The following is a 20797-nucleotide window of genomic DNA, read 5'->3' on the forward strand; positions in this document are numbered from 1 at the left end:
CTGGAGGACCATGTGCATCCAATGGTTCAAACATTATATCCTGAAGGAGGTGCCGTGTATCAGGATAACAATGCACTAATACACACAGCAAGACTGGTGAAAGATTGGTTTGATGAACATGAAAGTTAAGTTGAACATCTCCAATGGCCTGTACAGTCACCAGATCTAAATATTATTGAGCCACTTTGGGGTGTTTTGGAGGAGCGAGTCAGGAAACATTTTCCTCCACCAGCATCACGTCGTGACCTGGCCACTATCCTGCAAGAAGAATGGCTTAAAATCCCTCTGACCACTGTGCAGGATCTATCTATCTGTCTGTCTGTCTGTCTGTCTGTCTGTCTGTCTGTCTGTCTGTCTAAGAACTTGACAAGAAAATATAGGGTCCTCACAGTAACTCACGCTCATTTTGGAGACAGGAAATTGGCGACTCAAATGGTAAAGTGGTGAATTGTAGACAAACTGCATGATGATTGCTCTCAGACTTAGACTTAGACAACTTCATTTGTCATTTTGTATGCGTATGTATGAGTGCGTACAGAACGAAATTTCGTTGCATACAGCTTGTAAATTGCAGTAAAAATTAAATTACAGTATTGGGCGCAGCTGTGATTTAAAAGTAAACAATTTAAATGTAGACAATGCAGGATAAGTCACAGTGTACAGGTGAGTATTTTTTTAAAACCATTTGTATGTGCAGAATTGATTGTGCAAGGGCATTTGTGCCAGAATACAGCTTGTAATTTACAGTAGATTTAAAATACAGTATAAGGTGCAGCAGTGATTTAAAAGTAAACTAATTGAAATGTAAACAATGCAGGAGAAAGTCACAGTGTACAGGTGAGTATTTTAAAAACCATTTGTATGTACAGAATTTGATTGTGCCAAGGGCATTTGTGCAAGAATGCTTTTAAAAACTAAGAGTTCGGCAGCATTTGTAATGCTAGATGGAGATGCAATGATGCAAAATGTGCAAATATGTGAATGTTGTGCAGAGTTTATGGGTTGTAGTTCAGCAGTTCAACAGCAGTTCAACAGTGTGATGGCGACAGGGAAAAAGCTTTTGCAGAACCTGGTGGACCTGCAGCGGATGCTGCGGAACCTCTTCCCCGAGGGCAGCAGGGAGAACAGTCCATGGTGGGGGTGTGAGGGGTCCCTCATGATGTTACGAGCTCAGGACACACAGCGCTGGGATGAAATGTCTTTTATGGAGGGAAGAGAGGCCCCGATGATCCCTTCTGCTGTCCTCACCACTCTCCTCACGTTCTTCCAGTCAGAGGCACTGCAGCCTCCACACCACACAGAGAGATGGCTGGTCAGAATGCTCTCTATGGTGCTTCTGTAGAAAGTCGTGAGGATGGGCGGGGGCAGGTGGGCTCTCCTCATCCTCTGCAGGAAGTACAAGCGCTTCTGTGCCCTCTTCACCAGTGATGTGGAGCTTTCAGTGGTGGTCAGTTTTCTGACTGAGATGGAGCCTTTTTAGACATTTTAAAGAACTTGGCGATTTTTCTCCTGAAAAATTTCTTTTTGGGTTTGAGGGGGTGTGAGGGGTCCCTCATGATGTTACGAGCTCAGGACACACAGCGCTGGGATGAAATGTCTTTTATGGAGGGAAGAGAGGCCCCGATGATCCCTTCTGCTGTCCTCACCACTCTCCTCACGTTCTTCCAGTCAGAGGCACTGCAGCCTCCACACCACACAGAGAGATGGCTGGTCAGAATGCTCTCTATGGTGCTTCTGTAGAAAGTCGTGAGGATGGGCGGGGGCAGGTGGGCTCTCCTCATCCTCTGCAGGAAGTACAAGCGCTTCTGTGCCCTCTTCACCAGTGATGTGGTGTTCACAGACCAGCTGAGGTTGTCCGTGATGTGCACCCCCAGGAACTTGGTGCTACTGACCACCTCCACAGCTGAGCTTTTGAGGAGCAGTGGAGCGTGGTGAGGCTGGTTCTTCCTGAAGTCGACAATGATCTCCTTCATCTTCTCCACATTCAGGATCAGGCTGTTTTCTCTGTACCAGCCCACCAGCTGCTCCACCTCTGCTCTGTAGTCCTGGTCTTTGTCTCTGATCAGGCCCACCACCGTTGTGTCGTCAGCAAACTTCACAATGTGATTGGTGGTGAACCTGGGGACGCAGTCATGTGTCATCAGAGTGAACAGCAGGGGGCTCAGGACGCAGCCCTGAGGGGAGCCCGTGCTGAGGGTGATGACATCAGAGGTGTTCTGTCCGACCCGGACCGACTGAGGTCTGTTGGTGAGGAAGTCTAGCAGCCAGTTGCGAATGGGTGTGCTGAAGCCCAGATGTTCCAGTTTTCCCATCAGATGCTATGGGATGATGGTGTTTAACAGCGAGCTAAAGTCCAGGAACAGCATCCGCACGTGCGAGTTCTTCTCCTCCAGGCTCAGGTTAAGAGCGGAGGAGATGGTGTCCTCAGTGGAGCGGTTCCGCTGGTAGGCAAACTGGAACGGGTCGAATGTTGGGGGGAGACTGGAGACGATGTGTTCCTTTACCAGCCTTTCAAAGCACTTCATCATGATGGGAGTCAGTGCAACAGGCCGGTAGTCGTTGAAAAAGGTGACTTGAGGTTTATTTGGCACTGGAATGATGGAGGCAGACTTAAAGCATGCTGTCACTGTGGCTTGGTCCAGCGAGGTGTTAAAAATGTCTGTGAGGACACCAGCCAGCTGACCTGCACACTTGAGCACCCGCCCAGGTATGTTGTCGGGACATGGGGCCTTTCGCGGGTTGACTCTCCTCAAAGTCTTCCACACGTCGGCTGTGTCAAGGCCGAGGACCTCCTCTTCCTGATGGGGAACAGCTTTCACTGCTGGAGTGCTGTTTAGTGCCTCACACCTCCCAAAGAAGTTATTTAGTCCGTTAAGGAAGTCAGCATCAACTTCACCCACTGGGGGGGAGGGCGTGTTGTATTCAGTGATCGCCCGTATGCCTTTCCACATGCTCCTGGTGTTGCTGGCATCATGGAAAAGCTGCTGGATTTTCTGACTGTGGTTCTGCTTCGCTAAGCTGATGGCACGGTTCAGGTTGGCTCTCGCCGTCCTCAGTGCCTCCTTGTCACCAGACTTGAAGGCTGAGTTCCAAGCTTTTAGCGCTTGACGGACCTCCACAGTAATCCAGGGTCGTTGGTTTGCTCGGGTGATGATGGTCTTGGTGGTGTTGACGTTCTCAATGCATTTGTTTATGTAGGCTGACACAGTCATGGCATACTCATCAATGTCAATCTAGTCTTCATAGGTTGCTGCAGTTTTGAACATGTCCCAGTCAGAGCACTCAAAACAGTCCTGGAGCACCTCCATTGCTCCCTCAGTCCACACCTTCACCTCTCATCGCAGAGAGATGGTCTGAAGAGCTCAGGTGGGGGCGGGGGGCTGCCTCGAATGCGCCTTTTATGTTTGTGTAAACTAAGTCTAGAGTATTCTCTCCCCGAGTTGCAAAATCCACATGTTGGTAGAAATGACGGAGAACAGTTTTCATATTTGCCTGGTTAAAATCCCCAGCAATGATGAAAACCGCCTCTGTGTGTGCAGATTGCATCTCAGAGATTGTCTGATAGAGAACACTCATAGCCTCTTTTGTGTTTGCACAGGCTCGTAAACCGCTGTGATGATAACAACAGTAAACTCTCTAGGCAGATATAAAGGTCTGCAGCTAATAATCATCAGCTCGATGTCTGGAGAGCAGAAACTTGTGACTAATCTAGCATTTTTACACCTGTTGTTATTGATTTAAACGCAGAGTCCACCTCCTCCGATCTTACTGCTGAGTTCTTTGTTCCTGTCGACACGGAAAGTAGCCAGCCCCTCCAGACTAATGGATTGGTCTGGTATGTGGAGTTGAACAATGTCTCGGTCGGAATCAGAGCGCTGCATTCTCTAAACTCCCTCTTTGCAGAGAGCTCGAGTTGTAAATGGTCTATTTTGTTGTCCAGTGAGCGGACGTTGGAAAGCCAGATGGACGGGAGCGGCGATCTGAATGGGTTAGCCTTAAGCTTCGCTGCCAAGCCTCCACGGCAGCCGCGCTTCTTCGGCAGGCTACACCGCTTCCGCGTCGCTCTCCACCGGCGTGAGCTGCTTGTCGAGGCAGCTGCTTCACAGGCCTCCGGGGCTGGTCTCCGTAGAACGCCGCAGCCACGTAAACAGTCAAGCGTAGCAGTAGTTAAAAGTCCAAAAACACTACATGACAGTAACTCCAACAGGTGCTCGCGATTAAGTACTGATCGGCTGGGTAGATGAGAGGTTTCTAGTGAGTTTTGGCGGCATGTTTTGTGAAAAATGTCGAGAGTTGGTTGGAGCTGTATGCGCAGCCGTTGCCTCGGGGGGCGCTGCCGGAAGTCTAACATTCAGTTTCCCTCCACATCAGACCTCGACCATGGTTCGACTTCATATAGTGACACATAACTACACACATATATATTGTGGCATGCCGTCTGCAAGATCTGGACATGGTTTATGCTGCAAGAGTCCAGAGAATGGCCAGAGGTACTGCCACATATCCCACCTACCTGGGCAATCCACTTCCATCAGAAACGCTCCAGAAACATTAAATCAAAAACTTAATTGACTTAGAAACAGCTTATTTTCAAAAGCTTTAAGAGCTATGATATCCATCAGGCAGATGAATGTTTTTATTGTCATAACCCTCTCCATTTATTTGTGCTTGGGACCAACACAAGGAGCACAAAGCTTTCTTGTGGCTGGATTATTATGTCTGTTTTTGTTTATTTACTATTTTACATTTTTATTATGAATATATTTTAAGAGGAGGACTAAATGAAAAAGACAGAAAGTATCAGAGGGGGGCGGGGAATACCCTGGACAGGTCTCCAGTCAACAAAAGGGCGACACAGACGGGGTATAAACAACCATGCAGGCACAGAGTCACTTCATGTGATAAATTTACAGAGACCAATTAACCTAAAATTCAAATTTTTTGGACTGTGGGAGGAAGCCGGAGCACCCGGAGAGAACCCACGCTGCACGGGGAGAACATCCAAACTCCAAGCAGCCAGATCTCTTGCTGCAAGGCAGCAGTGCTAACAACTGCTCCACCGTGCAGCCCCACTCCACTCACCAGAGTAAAACTAGTTACCCTGGTAGGGAGCCACAACTTTTTAATTTAGAAACTTTTGACTAGTTTTGTGCCGAGGAATGCTGGACATTTTGCAATGGTTGCCATTTTCAAAAGGGGGTTAAGGTAAGGGATTAAAAGTTAAACGTTTTTGTCAGTTTGATGGTTTGGTAGGAGGAGCTTTCAGTGGTGGTCAGTTTTCTGACTGAGATGGAGCCTTTTTAGACATTTTAAAGAACTTGGCGATTTTTCTCCTGAAAGATTTCTTTTTGGGTTTGCTTTCTTGTAATTTGTCCATCTCCTGTTGCAGGTTTTTCAGTTTCTCTATCAGGTTCAGTGTTGAAGCTTTTCTCTTCACCTCCGCCTCTTTCAGAAGCTCCTTTGTTCTTGCAACGTTCTCTAGAAGGCAGGACTTCTCTGTTTGCCACTCCTGCCTTTCATCATGCAGAACCTTCAGAACGTCTTTCCTAGCTGCTTCCACATTTCTGATAGCTTTCTGCTGCTCTGTCAGAAGACTGGACTTTTCCTGGGCCCAGAGCTGTCTTTGCTTCTCCATGTCTTGCTCCATCTTGACCAAAGCAGCCTCTATTTCACAGCTTTCCTTCACTTGCTCAGCCAAGCAGCTCTCAGCCTCCTTTGTTCTGATCTTCTCAGCAACCAGAGCAATTTCCAGTTGAACGACTTTTCTTGCAGCATCTTGATGACTTTGGTTGTTTTTCTGCTGCTCCAAACGCAGAGCAGCTATCTCCTGTTCTGCCTCAGCTTTCTGTGACTCTAGCTGCTTCACCAGCTGCTCCAGCTCATCTCTTTCTTGTTCTTTGGTCAGAAGATGGGATTTTTCCTGCTCCCACTGCCGCCGCTGGTCCTCCAAAGTTCTCTCCATGAGGACCAGAGCAGCCTGGAGGTTAGATGTCTCCTCTTTTTGCTGGGCTAAGCAGTCCTCAGCCTCATTTGCTCTGTTTTTCTCTTCAGTCAGGTCTTCCTTCAGCTGTTCGGCCCTTTTGATGGCATCTTGACTCTCCTTGTTCTTCCTGATCAGCTGGTTATACAGAGCAGCAACCTGATCTTCATGCTTAACTGTCTGCTCCTGCAGCTGATATTTCAGCTGTTCCACCTCAGATGTTTCTTGGTTATTGGTCAGAAGACAGAGTTTTTCCTGCTCCCACTGCTGTCTTTCTTCCTCCAAATTGCTCTCCACTTTGACCAGAGCAGCTTGTAATTTAGAGATTTCCTCCATCTGCTTGGCCGAACAGATCTCAATCTCTCTTGTTTTGTTCCGTTCTGCGATCAGGGATACTTTCAGCTGATCGGCCCTTCTGATGGCATCTCGACGGTCTTTGTTTGTCTTAATCCGCTCATCATACAGAACAGCAACGTCGTCTTCATGCTCAGTTTGCTGCTTTTCTACAATCTGAGTCAACCTCATCACTTCGTCTCTTAAAGCCTTTTTCTCCCGGTCGTCCTCATGTTGGTGGACCGGTGCAGCTCTGGTGTTTTCTTCAACAGCTGTCTCACTTTGAAGAAGCTTTAAAATTGGATGTTTTCTTGCATCTCCAGGCTTTGGGGGAGACGCTGGCCTCTGATCAGGGGCCGAGGCAGGCTGCGGGGGGGTCACCGCAGGCTTTGAAGCACAAACTTCACTCCAAGAGCGTCTGACGGGAACGCTTGGAGCGCTTTGCTGCTGGTCAGGGTCTTTGACAAGCTCAGCAGAAGACTGATTTCCAGGAGTCTTTGCTGTTACCAGACCAAATGTAACTTTCCTGGTATTCTCTGCTTTAGATCTGGTCCACATGTTGGCGCTTCGACTTGATTGGTTTAGAAAGTAATTAACTCACCTGATTTACTGTCGCTGAATGAAGAGCTGGTAAATTTCAGCGTTTCTTTCCGATGGCAGTTAATCTCCACAGATGAACGTCTGCTGACAGACTCTGTAGTTAAACGATTTGTTGGTTGGTTTTCAACACAAAGCTTCGTTTTCAACACAAAGCTTCTTTAAGAGATGACTGGACTGATTTCTCTTCGCTCTTTGAAAAACTGGGTTTTTCTCAACACGCAGGAGAGTGACTCAAGAGATGCATTCACTATCAGGATTCTGAAGGAATGGAATTATTTGCTGAAGTCTGTGATTCAAAGGCTGCTGATGATGTCACAAAGGGACAGAAGCCATGATGTCATAGAATGTATGGTCAGGCCATGTTTCCTGGCAACAACATGACCCCCGCCCACATCAGCCAAAGGCAGGCTGTGGACACTAAATGAACTTGTGACTTTGTAATTGTATTTTTTTGGTATATTTATATATATATATATATATATATATATATATATATATATATATAGAGAGAGAGAGAGAGAGAGAGAGAGAGAGAGAGAGAGAGAGAGAGAGAGAGAGAGAGTCTTTATGATACCAGAATTTATACTTTATGTTTTTGTCAGTTTGATTAGATCACTTTTAAATATTAAATAAGATGTTATGATTAGTTACTCAGTAATTGACAGTGTTGGGCACGTTACTTTGAAAAAGTAATTAGTTATAGTTACTAGTTACTTCTCCCAAAAAGTAACTGAGTTACTCCACTATAAAAGTAACTAGTTACCAGTAAAAGTAACTATTACGTTACTTTTTCGTTTCTGGCTTTTTTAATTAATTTATTTTTTACAAATTTTTGCTGCCATGTCCATTCAATGCACCCCCCCCCCCTCACACACACACACACACACACACACACACACACACACAGAGGCAAGGAGCAGGGTACAGACGCAAGCAGCCGAATCTGACTAAATGCAGAAAAGCAGGGACTTCACTTTCCTTCAATGCTTAAAGTAACGGAGTAACGAGTGCTTATTTTGGAAATTACTGGAGTTACTGATTACTGAATTCGCAAAACTAACGCGTTAGATTACTCGTTACTGAAAAAAACTAATAAGAGTACTCTAACGCGTTACTCATAACGCGTTACCCCCAACACTGGTAACTGAGTAGTCTTCCTACAGAAATTTACGTGAGAAATTTCTTGGTTAGCTACTTTTTAGTTTTTCTTGAGTAAAAATATGTGTGCTACTCTTACTTGAGTAAATATTTTTCTGTAACGTCAGTAATATACTAATTTAGAGACTTGTGCAGTATTATGACCCATAACAGTTCCACGATCATGAACTTAAAAAGCTTTAGGGAGCTTCTATCAAGAAAAACATCAACTTGATTGTGCTGAGCTCCTATTGTTTCAGTGTATTGAATAGTTAAAATGTGCTGTTTGCAACTGCATCGGGACCCTACCCCCCCCCCCCCCCCCCCGTTATTAATGATCATGTGACGATGGGTGAAAATCTCTGAGTGTTGCCTGGAGTTCAACTATTTAGTATTTTAATTAATCAGAATGTAGGTTGGGCTGCTGTTAGTTGGAACCACTATAGATAGAATAGAATAGAATAGAATAGAATAGAATAGAATAGAAAGATCCTTTAGTGTCACACAGTGGGGAGATTCAGGTGTACCGGCAGCAAATTTACGACACAACAAAAGCTGTACAGTTATTATTTATCAAAAAATGCATGCTCAAGAAATTAAACAGGTGTGCAACTGAGTAGGGTGATTTTAAAAGTGTGCAAAACATATATGTATATTTATGCATAAAAAAACACCAATCTGTTATGATTTTGGCTTGGCTGTCTTAATGCTCTGTCACTACTGCACTAATGCAGTAAAGACCATCAAATGTTCCTGTGAGCTCTGCTGCTTCAGCACAATCAAGATAACCCTGTGCACCTGCTTTGCTGCCTATTTATACTGAGGCTCCACTGACAGTAAATGCCAGATTATTTATCATACCATACCATATTTATTTATAAAGCACTTGACAAGAACAAAAGTCAACAAAGTGCTGCACACATACAACTGAAAATAACTGTAACATTAAAATAGACAAATAAAACACAGAACCAGTTAAAATAGACAAACAAGATGGCTAAAAATAGTAAAATAGTTAGAAATTAATATAATTAAAAATATAAAAAAATAAAGTCAACCTCTCAGGATTTGTAAAAGGCTTTAGCAAACATGTCTTTTAAGATTATTTGAAAGCTTCTGTGTGAGTAGATGTCCAGCCTCTTTGCCTGCCTTGCCTGTTCATGACAACTTTCTCGCCTCTCTGCCTCGCCTTTTCCTCGTTGAACACCTGCTCAGCTTTACCTGCAGTGATGTCATCAGTCCTTTGATTGTCACCATCTGGATCAAGACTGAGCCCCGGGAAAAACTTAGGGACCAATGCTCCCTCCCAGATGCTGTGAGGATTAGTGGCTTTAATTTTGATAGTTGCATCATTTTAATAAATCTTTTAAAATGCACTCTGCGTTCGACTGAATTTCCAGGTTCTCAGTCTATGGAATTATACAACAGGCAGTTTACAAGAGTAAAAAAAAATGTCAATGGCAAAGGTAAACACTTATTGAGAACTAGTGATGTATAGGAAGAATTACACTGTTTGATCTAGTAAAACCCAAAATGCTAAATGCTATGGGAGAGACAACCAGGACTGCAAAAAGAAAAGGGGGACGGCACTTAGGGAAACAGAGCAGATGGCAGGATGATGAGCCAAAGACATCAGAGCTTGTGACATTAAAGGAACAATGTCTGAGTGGACGAAAGGTGTATACATCTTCCTTTTGAAGCCAAGCACTGTGGTCATCTGAATACTACGTGACAGTACGTGGCATCAAATTACAAAAAACAAATAACAAAAATATGTTAGAAAAGCTATTTCATTAAACACATTGAATGTCTCTTGTTTGTCTCCTGTCCCTTTGCATGTCTATTCGTTTTTATGGGTTAAAAAGTGCTACGTTGCTACTTGCTATTCACTCTTGTTTATAGTACATACGTCATCATCTTAGTTTTTGGTCATACAGTATACAGTTACTCAAAAATTTAGAATTTAGTTAGATATATTTTGTCATTCATCCTAGAAAGCTAAACTTACTACACATAAATTAAAATATTTCAAGCTAAATAAGAAGATTGTCCACAGAGTGCTTTATTCAAGCATAGTCCTAAAAGGTTGAGTGGTAGAAAAAGGTGCGCCAGCAATGCTGAACCTGATTTCAGGTTCAGACCACGACTAAGTTTCCACAGATTTCCCTGCCTTGCATATCCTTTGACAGACCACTATGCTGTGCTTTTGTTTTCCAGACAACGACCTTGGACTGTTAGCTTGACCACAAACCTTGCCACTCTTACGGATCTGACGGCCTCTGTCTGCCCTCCTGTGTATGACCCAACAGCGCCGATTCTAGCCTCTGCTAACCTGCCTATCATCTGCTGCTTAGAGAAACCTGCTTTTCACAGCCAGGCTCCTCAGTATTCTCCAGCAGAGTTGTTCCTGCCTTCACCTAGTCTCAGGTTTCTCGTCTTCAATAAATCGTTTAAATCAACACAGTATCCTGCTAGAATAGTGGCTTCTCTGTCTGCTCAGACATTACAGAAGTCAAGCTCCCAGACTGGAGGACGAGGGGAATCCATGATGCCTGAAATCCAGTCTGAAGTCAATGAAGATTTGGGCTGCCCTGTCATCTGCTGGTGTCGGCCTGCTGGGTTTTCAAACTCGACGCAGCCATCTACCAGGAAGTTTTATAGCACTTCATGCTTCCTAATGCTACATTAGGTCCAGTTCCACTGGCAACACACGGTTCCACTCACTGTTGAGTGTTTCAGGAGCGTTTTTTTTAGGGCCAGCCTGGGTTCTTGCGGCTCTGCAGCGCAGTATGGCCAAACCGAACTGACTCGAGAGGAGTTTTCAATGAATGCTCCTCTTTTCAGTAATTACATGGTGAGGAGAAATTAGAAGGTTTTTCATGAGGAATCCAGAAAAACTGAAGAACAACAATATAAGGATAACTATGAATAGAGTGGGTCAAGGTGAAATTCAATTTTATTATTTTCAAACCATGAACCACGCATGGATAAAAAAAGAAAAAGGACACTTCAGTGTTTTATACCCAGATGTGCTGTGTTAAATCTGTGGATTTATCTAGGCTTTCTCTCATTTCACACTGAAAGCTGTTACGTCCATCCATCCACCTCTAGTGGTAGAAGACAGCAGCTGTCTGCCTTTCCCTGCTGCTGGCCCGTCTTTCTGTATAAAGCATCTGGGCGTAGCAGCGATGTGCTTTCGCAGAGCTGGCCCCTGAAAGGAGCTTGAGCTCAGTAAAAGTCTCACCCTCCCTCTGCTGACAACTGCAGCCCACAGCCTGGTGGTAAGCAATCAAACCGATAAAAATGAAAACACTGCAGTTAAAAATCTTTTAAACTATTAATGTGTTCTCCTCATTCCCACAATAGCTGAGGCAAAAATATTAATTGTGTCTGAAATCCCCCGGGTGAGGCAGCGGTTTGCTTCCTGAGTGTTCGCCTCTCCTGGCAAGCTGGGCGAGGTCTGACAGCCCGCACCAATGAAACAGCCGGGGAAGTAAAGCCCGAGAATCAAAATTATTTCACGGCAGTTAAAATCTTTTTTATTAATGTGTTCTCCTTGTCCCCACCGTGGCTGAGGTAAAATATCTGCTCCCTCTGGCTGTTTTCATCCCTATGGATTGGCATTTGTGGCCACTATACGGAGCTCGGACACCGGGGAAACACTGGAAGCTCCCTCAACTGAGAGGCCCGATGTTTGTAAATGTCTGCCGCGCCCACTTTGTCTCCCTCCCAACACACAGTTAAGCATACGGAGAGGCTCTGTCTAAATTTCGGCACAAAAGTCTTATCCATCAGTGGGTGGGATCTTGCAGGCAATAATAGCTCCATCACACAAATATGTATATTTGTGGGGAGGTATGCTCCGTTAGTGTCAGTGGTTTCTTTCATTGATTTTTAGGGTCCCCGGATTGCATTTGATAATTTTTAGTTCAAAATGTGGACTGGGTTATTCTCCCGAGCATAAAAGTAGCTGTATTACTACATCACTATTTTATGAAAGTTCTATTGTTTTAGAAATAAAAGTATATATATATATATATATATAATAAACTGCCAATGCACATGGCAAGAGAGGACTTAAGAAACAACTTATACTAATCGTGTGGCAAAAATTTGGCCCACTTTAACAAAGATATACCTATTTAATCCATGTTGATGAATAATAGATTGTAACACGTTAAACTCTTGGTCTAATGTAAAACTAAATCTAATACATCACCACTATGCTTTTTTTTCCCTTTATTTTATTCCCAGTTAGGGTTTTTGCTGCCCAACATGCCCTTCTCCATCTCCCCATTTATGATATGTGACAGCAGATCAGCCATAAAGCAAACAGTGTTGGGGAGGTCACCACTATAGCAGCACCCTCAGCACTTTTCAGTTGATATTAACATGATTACAGAAATATTTCAGAGGGCCAACATGCATCAGCGTCTTTTTTTTCTCCAAAGATCCAGATTAGTGAGTTTACCAAAGGAACTCAGGATGAAAGTGTGCATTTCTTTGTTCTTAAGTCAGTGGAAAAAAGCAGCAGTAAATTTGTAGTCACTATACTATACCATAACACCTTTAATTATAAATTATTTTATAATATTGGCCAACAAAGTGCTGTTCTTATTGGTAAAATAAAGGTAAAATGAAAATAAATAGACAAGTAAAACACAAACAAGCTAAATAGACAAATATTATTAAAAACTGTTTAAATAATTAAAAACAGAGCCCAGCTCTCAGGATGTGCAAATGGATTCCACAAATCTGTGTTATTTAAGAGGAGTATTTAACTCTGAATGAGAGGAGGCCTGCATGACACGCAAGGGCAGATCATTCCACAACTGTGGAAGGCACAATCTCCTCTTAGGTTTCATTTAACAAGGGTTTAGATTTGACCTTTACTTGCCTGATCTTAAAGAGGGCCACAGAATCTAAAACAGTTTGGCAGGTTGAGGAAAACCCATGAAGCTCTCCATAGTTGCCAAATGTGGATTCAGGAAGGCTGCAGTCCTGTTTAAAAACATCAGAAAGCTGACCAACAGTGGACGAGTTAAAAACGTGACAAAATTGAATAGCAACGGTGGGATTAAGTTTGGTACAGGGTAGAGAAACTTTAACCTGACTCTAGCCAGATGTATTTCGCTCCACCTAGCTTCACTCACATCCATCTGGGACCTCTCCATAGCAATTGCCTTTATTGAAGGCTGGGCCTTATCAAAAATCCTTGCATATGATTAGATAAGCCACTTGTCTGTCATCTTTATCGACGTGCTATTTCAACCACTCACACCGAAGCTAACCCGTGACGCTGATGAGAGCGACGCAGGAAAAAACAAAACTTTTTTTTTTGATGTGTTTGCGGCTCTAGAGGCATGCGTTTTATTGACAGTGAGCTGACAGGAAGAGGGGGAAGACAGGCGGCAAAGCGCCGCGGGTCGGAGTCGATCCCGGGCCGACCGCGTCGAGGACTAAAGGCCTCCTAACATGGTTAGCGCTAACCGCTCCGCCGCGGGCGCCGCGTCGGCGCGCGCCAGAAAACAAAACTTGCTAAATCCGGTCGGGAGAAGGGCGAAAACATGGTTTCCACCAACAAAAGCCTTCAGAGCCGTTCTCTGATGTTCTTTTAATGAAACAATATTAGTTAGATTGGACAACACAGAAGAAATAGCAGCATCAATGTTAACGCTTGCTTCCTCGATGCGAGCCGCCATTGCTGTCTGAATCAAAACAGTCTCACGTCACGGTCACATCTCCACTATGTCACATCTATGAAACTCCAGCCCTGCGTCCTGATTGGCTGGACAATAAAATTGGTTGGAGAAATCACTCTCTATGGGAGATGTCCCAGATGGATGTGAGTGAAGCTAGGTGGAGCGAAATACATCTGGCTAGAGTCAGGTTAGAGAAACTTATGATCCGTCCAAACTACATCACAGAGCTCTAGGTTAAAACAAGATCTACTGTGTCTCCACATCTTTGTGCGTGCGCAGACACAGGCGGTACTAACTTAAAAGAATCCTTTAAGATTTAAAAAGTCCTTTAAGATTTAAAAAGACAACACACATGAATATTGAAATCACCCAAAATAAGAACATCATCATATTTCAACATATACAATAGTAGGCATGAATCTTGCAGTTTTACTCAAAATTGCTTATCTGCATTGCATTTCAGTGGGGTCGGAGAATATGCTGCCTTAAATATGTAAGAGAAGTCACTTTAATATACACAGTCTGATCTCTGGCTAAGCCACTGCTGCAGATTATATGAAAACATTACTCAAGTGTCACAAAACAGTGTGACAGCAGGTTTACACCAGTGAGGGTCAATCTGGTTGTCGAATAGTGGAAACTCACTTAATAGCACTGACTGTTAGCCTTCCAAATAAACTATAGAAAGAGCCTTAAAAAGCAAACCCAGGTTTATAGGACTGTGGTACATTGGCAAAACCAAGCTTTTAATAAAATGGGAAAATTAAAGTAAATCTTGCCTCAGGAACAAGATAAAATGGATGTTTTTGCTGACTCTACTTAACAACCATATTTTTCTGGCCAGGTCAGCTAACATAAATCTGACTCCATGAGGCATGTCTCAAAGACAGGTCAGTAAAATATTGCAACATTTTTCCTCACGGGGAATCCATTTAGCCAACACTGGCTAAAAGCCAAGAAAATAGCTGAAATATCAAAACAATAGAAGCAATGAAGGTCAAGTACTATGTGTTTTCAGGTTGGGTTTGATGAATGGACAGGATGAAAGCTTGACATACATACTTTAACATTTCGTAGATTGGGGTGAGTGATAAATTAAATGGAATCTAGCATGTGGAAATGTGCACCATGGTAAACCAATTGAGACTTAAATAGGTAAAATAATAAATGCCTTATAGAGAGGCAAGAGTTAAGTCTTTTAATCCTTTACAATATTCCCTCCATTTTTAATGCCTCAAACATAAAACAAGCTCTTAAAACTTTATGAATCTAACAATATTTAACTAACAAAAGTCTGAGGTCAGAGGAAAGGTAATATGCTTAAGATGCACTCTTGCAGTTAATCTTTACCTGGTTAGTTCACTGTAGGCTGTGATCTGCCATGGTCTACAGAGTAAATAACCTCCTACTTCCTTACAAACAGTGGACAAAATAATAATCTCAAGTACCTTTTTGGCTGTTTCAAAAGAGAGGAACATCTAACAGAATTTTAAAATGGTTTTGTCCTGTTATTGTCATAGTGTGAGTTTCTGCCTTAGTTTGGGTCTCTGTTTTGGGTTCTTGTTTGAATTTTGTTTTAGTTTTTGTTCTGTCTCAGTCTTGGTTTGAGTTCCGTCAGGATCTTGGCACTGATGCCTGGTCTGATCACTCATTCCACACACCTGCTCAGCTCCACCCCTTCTGCAATCAACTCTCACCCGATTTACCTGTTTCCAGCACTATTTAACCAGCCTTCAGACCAGTCATCAGTGCCAGATCGTTTCCGTGACTACTGGTGAGTCTAATCCAGCATTATCTGTTCTGTTTGGCCTGTTGATTCTGACCCTGTCTGACCCTGTTTGACCGATCCTGCCTGTAACACCATGCACCAAACCTAGCCTGTTTTGGATTATCTGAACTTACCTGATCCCTGCTTGTTTACCTGTGTACCGTTTTTGGACTGTTTCCTGATCATGTAATGATCTTGGCACTGATCCAGAACTCAGCACACCTGCCCTGCTCCACCCTGCCTGCAATCATCCCTCAGCCACCAGTGCCAGATTGTCCTTGAGCCATACCGGTAAAACCAATCCAGCATTCTCTGTATTCCATCAACCTGCCTGCCTGTCTGCCGACCTGTTTATGCCTCCTGTTACTGAGGCTGCTTGATCCCGTTCTGCCTCTGATTGCCCTTCTGGAAACCGGATTGGATCTGCCTCTAGACCCCTGACTCTGCCGAGCCTGGACTGCCTGCCTGTGTGCCCAACCCTATTTGCCCGTGAGTAACTGAGCCTGACTAACCCCTGTGTACCTCTGCATCCAGCCTGTTATCGGACTTGGACCGGACCTTACCTTGCCTTTGGATTGCCTCTCCGTACTGCCGCTGGACCTCCGCTCTCTCGGCTTCGACCACGGACTGCTCTTGGACCGCGAACCTGAAAATCCCCACCGTCACTTGGACCACTGCCTCCGACCCCGCTCTCCTGCTTTAACCCCTGCATTCTGTAGCCTGGTTCCCTCTAAATTAAGGTTAGTGATCTAGCTCTTGCACGGAGAGGCGCAGCTTCCAACAGATCCCTAACCTGTGTCTCTGTCTCCAGGGGTTTCCATTCATAGCGCAGTCAAAAGCGCTCCGAGTTGCCGTGCTCACGCCTTTGAATAAAACGTTATTTAAAACGTCACCGATCCTGTCCTGGTTGAATCTTGGGTCCAGTCCCTGTACATTACAGATCATCGAGCTCGCCTGTTCCCTGTCCAGCTTTTGAGCCAGTCTTTGAACCTTTATCGGTTCTCTGACTCTGCCGGACTCAGCATTTGCTGTTCCACATCTCTGTCTGTTAGTTGTTGTTTTTTTTGACTCGGGACTATTTTGGGGTTTTTGACGCGGTCCTCACGTTTTTGGCTTTATGCCCAATTTTGTTTCCGCTTGTTTCATTATCTGTTAATAAACTGCCATTATTTCAAACTTCTGCTTGTCTGGATGAATACTGGGTCCTCTGTCTTGGTTCTTGACAATTATAAGTTGAAAAAAGGGCTAATAAAATATACAAGCTTGACCCTGACTACAAATAACCATTGCAACCTGTGTTTACAAGACAAGACTGAAATATTTTCTTACTGAAAAACTGTGAAAATCTACTCGAAACATGGCAAACACCTCAACTCTCTTTCAACCTGGAGATACACAGACAAAAGAGGCAATTAGAGAGAATTATTCTTATAAATCAGAAAAATTCTTTGACGCTCGGACCCCAACAGAAGACGCGTAAGCTGCGAAAGTCTATGAGCTTGGATGTTCATTTTAGGATTAGTGAAGTCTTCCCTCCCAGGGTTCGGACACTGGTGGCGGAGGCCAGAGGAGAGAAGGGGGTGATGGGGTGAAGGAGGGTCGACGCTCAGCTAAAGAGCAGGAGAATCCATGGCAGGGAGCCTTATAAGCAAGATCTTGAGGGATGATAGGATGAGGACTTCACGCTGCTTGACTGGGGCACAGGCACACGACGAGGCAATCAATTGTTGCAGGTGCAGCTGAGTGAGTCTTCCAGATTGAATTTACATCGAAACTTCATTTTATAATAAATATAAATTTATTTACAGAAACCTACAAAGAGTAGAGGCTGAGAGACCGGGTGGTGGCTTGTGGTGGACAGCTTCTGGTGGAGCACATTGGAGGGTGGACATGCGAACGTTGGTTCGGTCGAGTGTTGGAAGGGTCTTCGATGTTCCAAGATTCCGGGAAAGGCTCTTTGGACTCGGTTGTGAACCGAGGCTTGAGTTCTTCTCAGGTGGTCAAGACAGAACATGAGCTGAGTCAGGATCCAGATGCAGACTAAGACTTTCAGGGAGAACACGGACATGGGTTAGTCGAAGAACGAGAGAGCAGGAAACAACAGGAGCAAGGCTCGGTCAGGTTACCGCTCTGGGTGACCTAATGCTCCGAGGCCTTCAATCTGACTTCTGCAATGACCCACATAATTAGCACTGATGGAGTACACCTGAGGCTTGGCCTCATACCCTGCTGGAGAAAGGTGAGAATGCACCACAACACCATCACACAGAACTGTGCAAAGAATTGTGCACAGATCTGTGCGCCTGACAGTAAGGTCAATACTATCTGCAGACCCATGCTCATATCATCCTTTTATGATTGCTTGTCCGATAACACAGTTACAACTGTTGTGATTCTTAGGCAATCATTATTGATTGTTAATTAGGATTATTAGTTATAAGTATAATCAGTATTCATAATCAACCAATCCTAATTGCACAACAGTTCCATCCTTTGTGTATTTATTTTATTTATTTATTGTTCTTTCCTTTGTGCATTTTGGTTTACTCTTGTGTGTTATTGTTAGGCTTTTCCCCCTTTTGATGTGTAAAACTAATATCTAGTTCAGCTCCCTGTGAATTGCTGTTATCTGAAATGGTCTAATTATAGCTCCAAGCTCCTGTTCCTTGACCTTTCATGAGGTCAACAGTAAGAACCCCATTGTGAGTAGGAATGGAGATTCAGACTGCTGTACCAATTTCGGACAGCCTTTAATTCATATGCCATTATGCAACTGAAACCCACATGGATGATTCCAGTCAAATCCGAGCATACAACCTTCCGATTAAAGAACTACAAAGTGCACACTCCCTTCTCTCCAGACATTTTCATTCATTTCCGTGAGGTGGACTGTGCTTTTACGTCACGTCATGGAAAGGATTGTGGGATTCCTTATAGCTCTTTAGTGCTGGTAAGGGACATCATAGCTGCCATATGCTATAGGAGCTATCATAGGAAGCGTGCAGGCTCCGTTTCCTGCCTCCTTCTTTACTAATGGCACTATTCGGACAGCACTTATCATTCTGCTTTGGCTGAAGAGACCTTACCAATTAGACCCTTTTGGATGCAGCCATTGTCTGTGTATAAAAGACTCATTCAGCCTTCCTGGTTACTCTCTTCCACAACTTTTCAGCATTCCACTGATTAGACCCACCCTTTCTCTCATGTTATTGATCATATTTCCTCTGTATTTAACCTTAGTGGTTTGCTCTGTTCACTGATGGGTTCTTCTGCATTGTTCTTCCTAAGCTACGTACACACGGAAATATCTGCAAAGGTATTTTGTTCAGGCCACAAGGATTTGGCATTTTGGGAGATGTGATCATTTTTGAAACTGCTGGTTTTGTGTTTCTGTCTGTACAGGCGAGCCATGTACTAAATGATGATGTTGTAGCTTCATCTCTCTCTGTAACCTGTGTGCTCCTAACTCTAACAAATAACAGCACACATGGCACCGCTCGGTGTTTTGTTCGTGCTCAAGCAAATATTGGCTTTGTTATTGCTGTTAGTGTCATCCTTGCATTCTTCCTTTCAAATGAGCCTGCTCTAACGGCTTTACTCACAGAAAGGTCACATTGAACATGTGTAAATATTTGTGTCTGATCCCCCCCCCCCCATGTTGCTGGGTTTACTTCACATGGGATGTCTACACAGGCCTAGTGTTTCTGTAGCAGTGTCACAGTGCTACCAATGGGCCTGACATACCTATTGTGGCGTATTCAGTGGTGGTGCATCCTCTGATGTGGACACAGATCTTTTCAGAATCAGAATCAGAGATACTTTAATAATCCCAGAGGGAAATTACTTTCGTTACTTTCGTTTTCTTAATCGTTTATGGAACTTTATTATATTTTTCTGCATGTGGAGGGGCCCTATTTCCATATCCTGTTACCCTCATATTTTACTTGTAAGTTCTACTTGTTTATTGTTATCTCTACTGCATTTAGATCCTCTGTCAAACCTAATGTCATGAAAAGTGTTTACTCTATAGACTTGCCAGTATAGATCATGCCACAGCATATCAATCAGGCTGGACTTCAACAAGGCTATGCTCAAGCATTGCTTTTCTTTTTTGGAGCCATTTAATGATGGCCTAGCCACTGGGTTTTAGGTCATTGTCCTTCTGAATTTTCCAAGAGGCTTACATACTTCAGGATTTTCTGAGAGAGAGGACATACTACCCAAGTAAAGAGCAAATCCCAATATGAGCCCAAGCATAAGACCTGAGTTGAGTCCTAAACTTAAAATGATCTGTTTTAAACAATCCACTTGACCAAATGTGGGATTTAGTTTAATTATGGAATTTATAGCAACCAAAAAATGTAAAAACATCACATACAAATGTCTAGCACTAATAATAACCACCTTAAGTTATTTAGCATTTAGAACATTAACACACTAAACCATAACCTGATGCTAATAGCATCCTGAATTATGACAGTGAGTTATTTAATGCTTATTACTACTGTTGCTGTTATTAAGTGCTTTGTAATTAGGTCACATAACACGATTATAAGATATCACATATGACCTAAATAAAATGAGAAAGGAAAAAGAAAATGTATAAAACATTAAAGGGTACAATAGAGCTATTGGGCTGTAACATTCTACTCTGAACTAAGAAGCTTATAGAAGTCAGAGAGGAAAAAAAAAATTGTCAAAAAGAAACCTATGTAAAAGCCATGGACGCCTGCTGGGCCCAAATTCCAAAATGTGGTGGATGAAAGCTTCATCTTCTTTTCAAAACTTTCTTAAGCATGTCTTCATAGTGTCTCTAACTCCTTCTTATAATGTTCATATTAGTCTTAAAAAAGCGCAAGCACAAGAATGAGATTAAGCTAAACATCCCAGAGATTTCCTTCATGGCAGAGTCCCCGAATTCTTTAGAGAAATGGGGTTTGTTGAATATCACTGGGAATGAATTTCAAAAAAGTAACTTAACTTTTATATTCCTGAAAGATTAATGTCTAGGATATAAACTTTGAAATATAACAAAGTGGACCCTGGAGAATTTCTCCTCCGAGTATAATAAGACTAAAGCAAAACTGTGATCATTAGCTTCCCGTTTTCTCGTTTGACATCCCACTGCTCTGCTCAGTCTTAGACAAAGCCTTTTGCTTGAAGACCAGAGCCCCCTAAATATCTTGAGAGGGGGAAAACACAAAAGTCCCCTTTTCTTGAGAAGTCCCAAATCTGATGTGAATGCAGTGCTCCACTTAAAAACACATCTTTTACACA

General features: G+C 43.3%; 1 protein-coding gene across 1 annotated transcript; it reads right to left on the bottom strand.

Moving 5' to 3' along the window:
* Positions 1-4776: 4776 nt before the first annotated feature.
* On the bottom strand, positions 4777-6570 carry LOC118557284 (cingulin-like protein 1). Its single transcript, XM_036126935.1, has one exon. The coding sequence runs from the start codon at positions 6503-6505 to the stop codon at positions 5273-5275; it is 1233 nt and encodes a 410-aa protein (XP_035982828.1). The 5' UTR covers positions 6506-6570; the 3' UTR covers positions 4777-5272.
* Between the last annotated feature and the right edge of the window lie 14227 nt (positions 6571-20797).

This window comes from Fundulus heteroclitus, chromosome 23, assembly GCF_011125445.2.
Source record: "Fundulus heteroclitus isolate FHET01 chromosome 23, MU-UCD_Fhet_4.1, whole genome shotgun sequence".
Lineage (NCBI taxonomy): Eukaryota > Metazoa > Chordata > Actinopteri > Cyprinodontiformes > Fundulidae > Fundulus > Fundulus heteroclitus.

Excerpts from the sequence above, each read along its gene's own strand:
- LOC118557284 (XM_036126935.1), bottom strand. The coding sequence starts at position 6,505 with ATGAGGTTGACTCAGATTGTAGAAAAGCAGCAAACTGAGCATGAAGAC.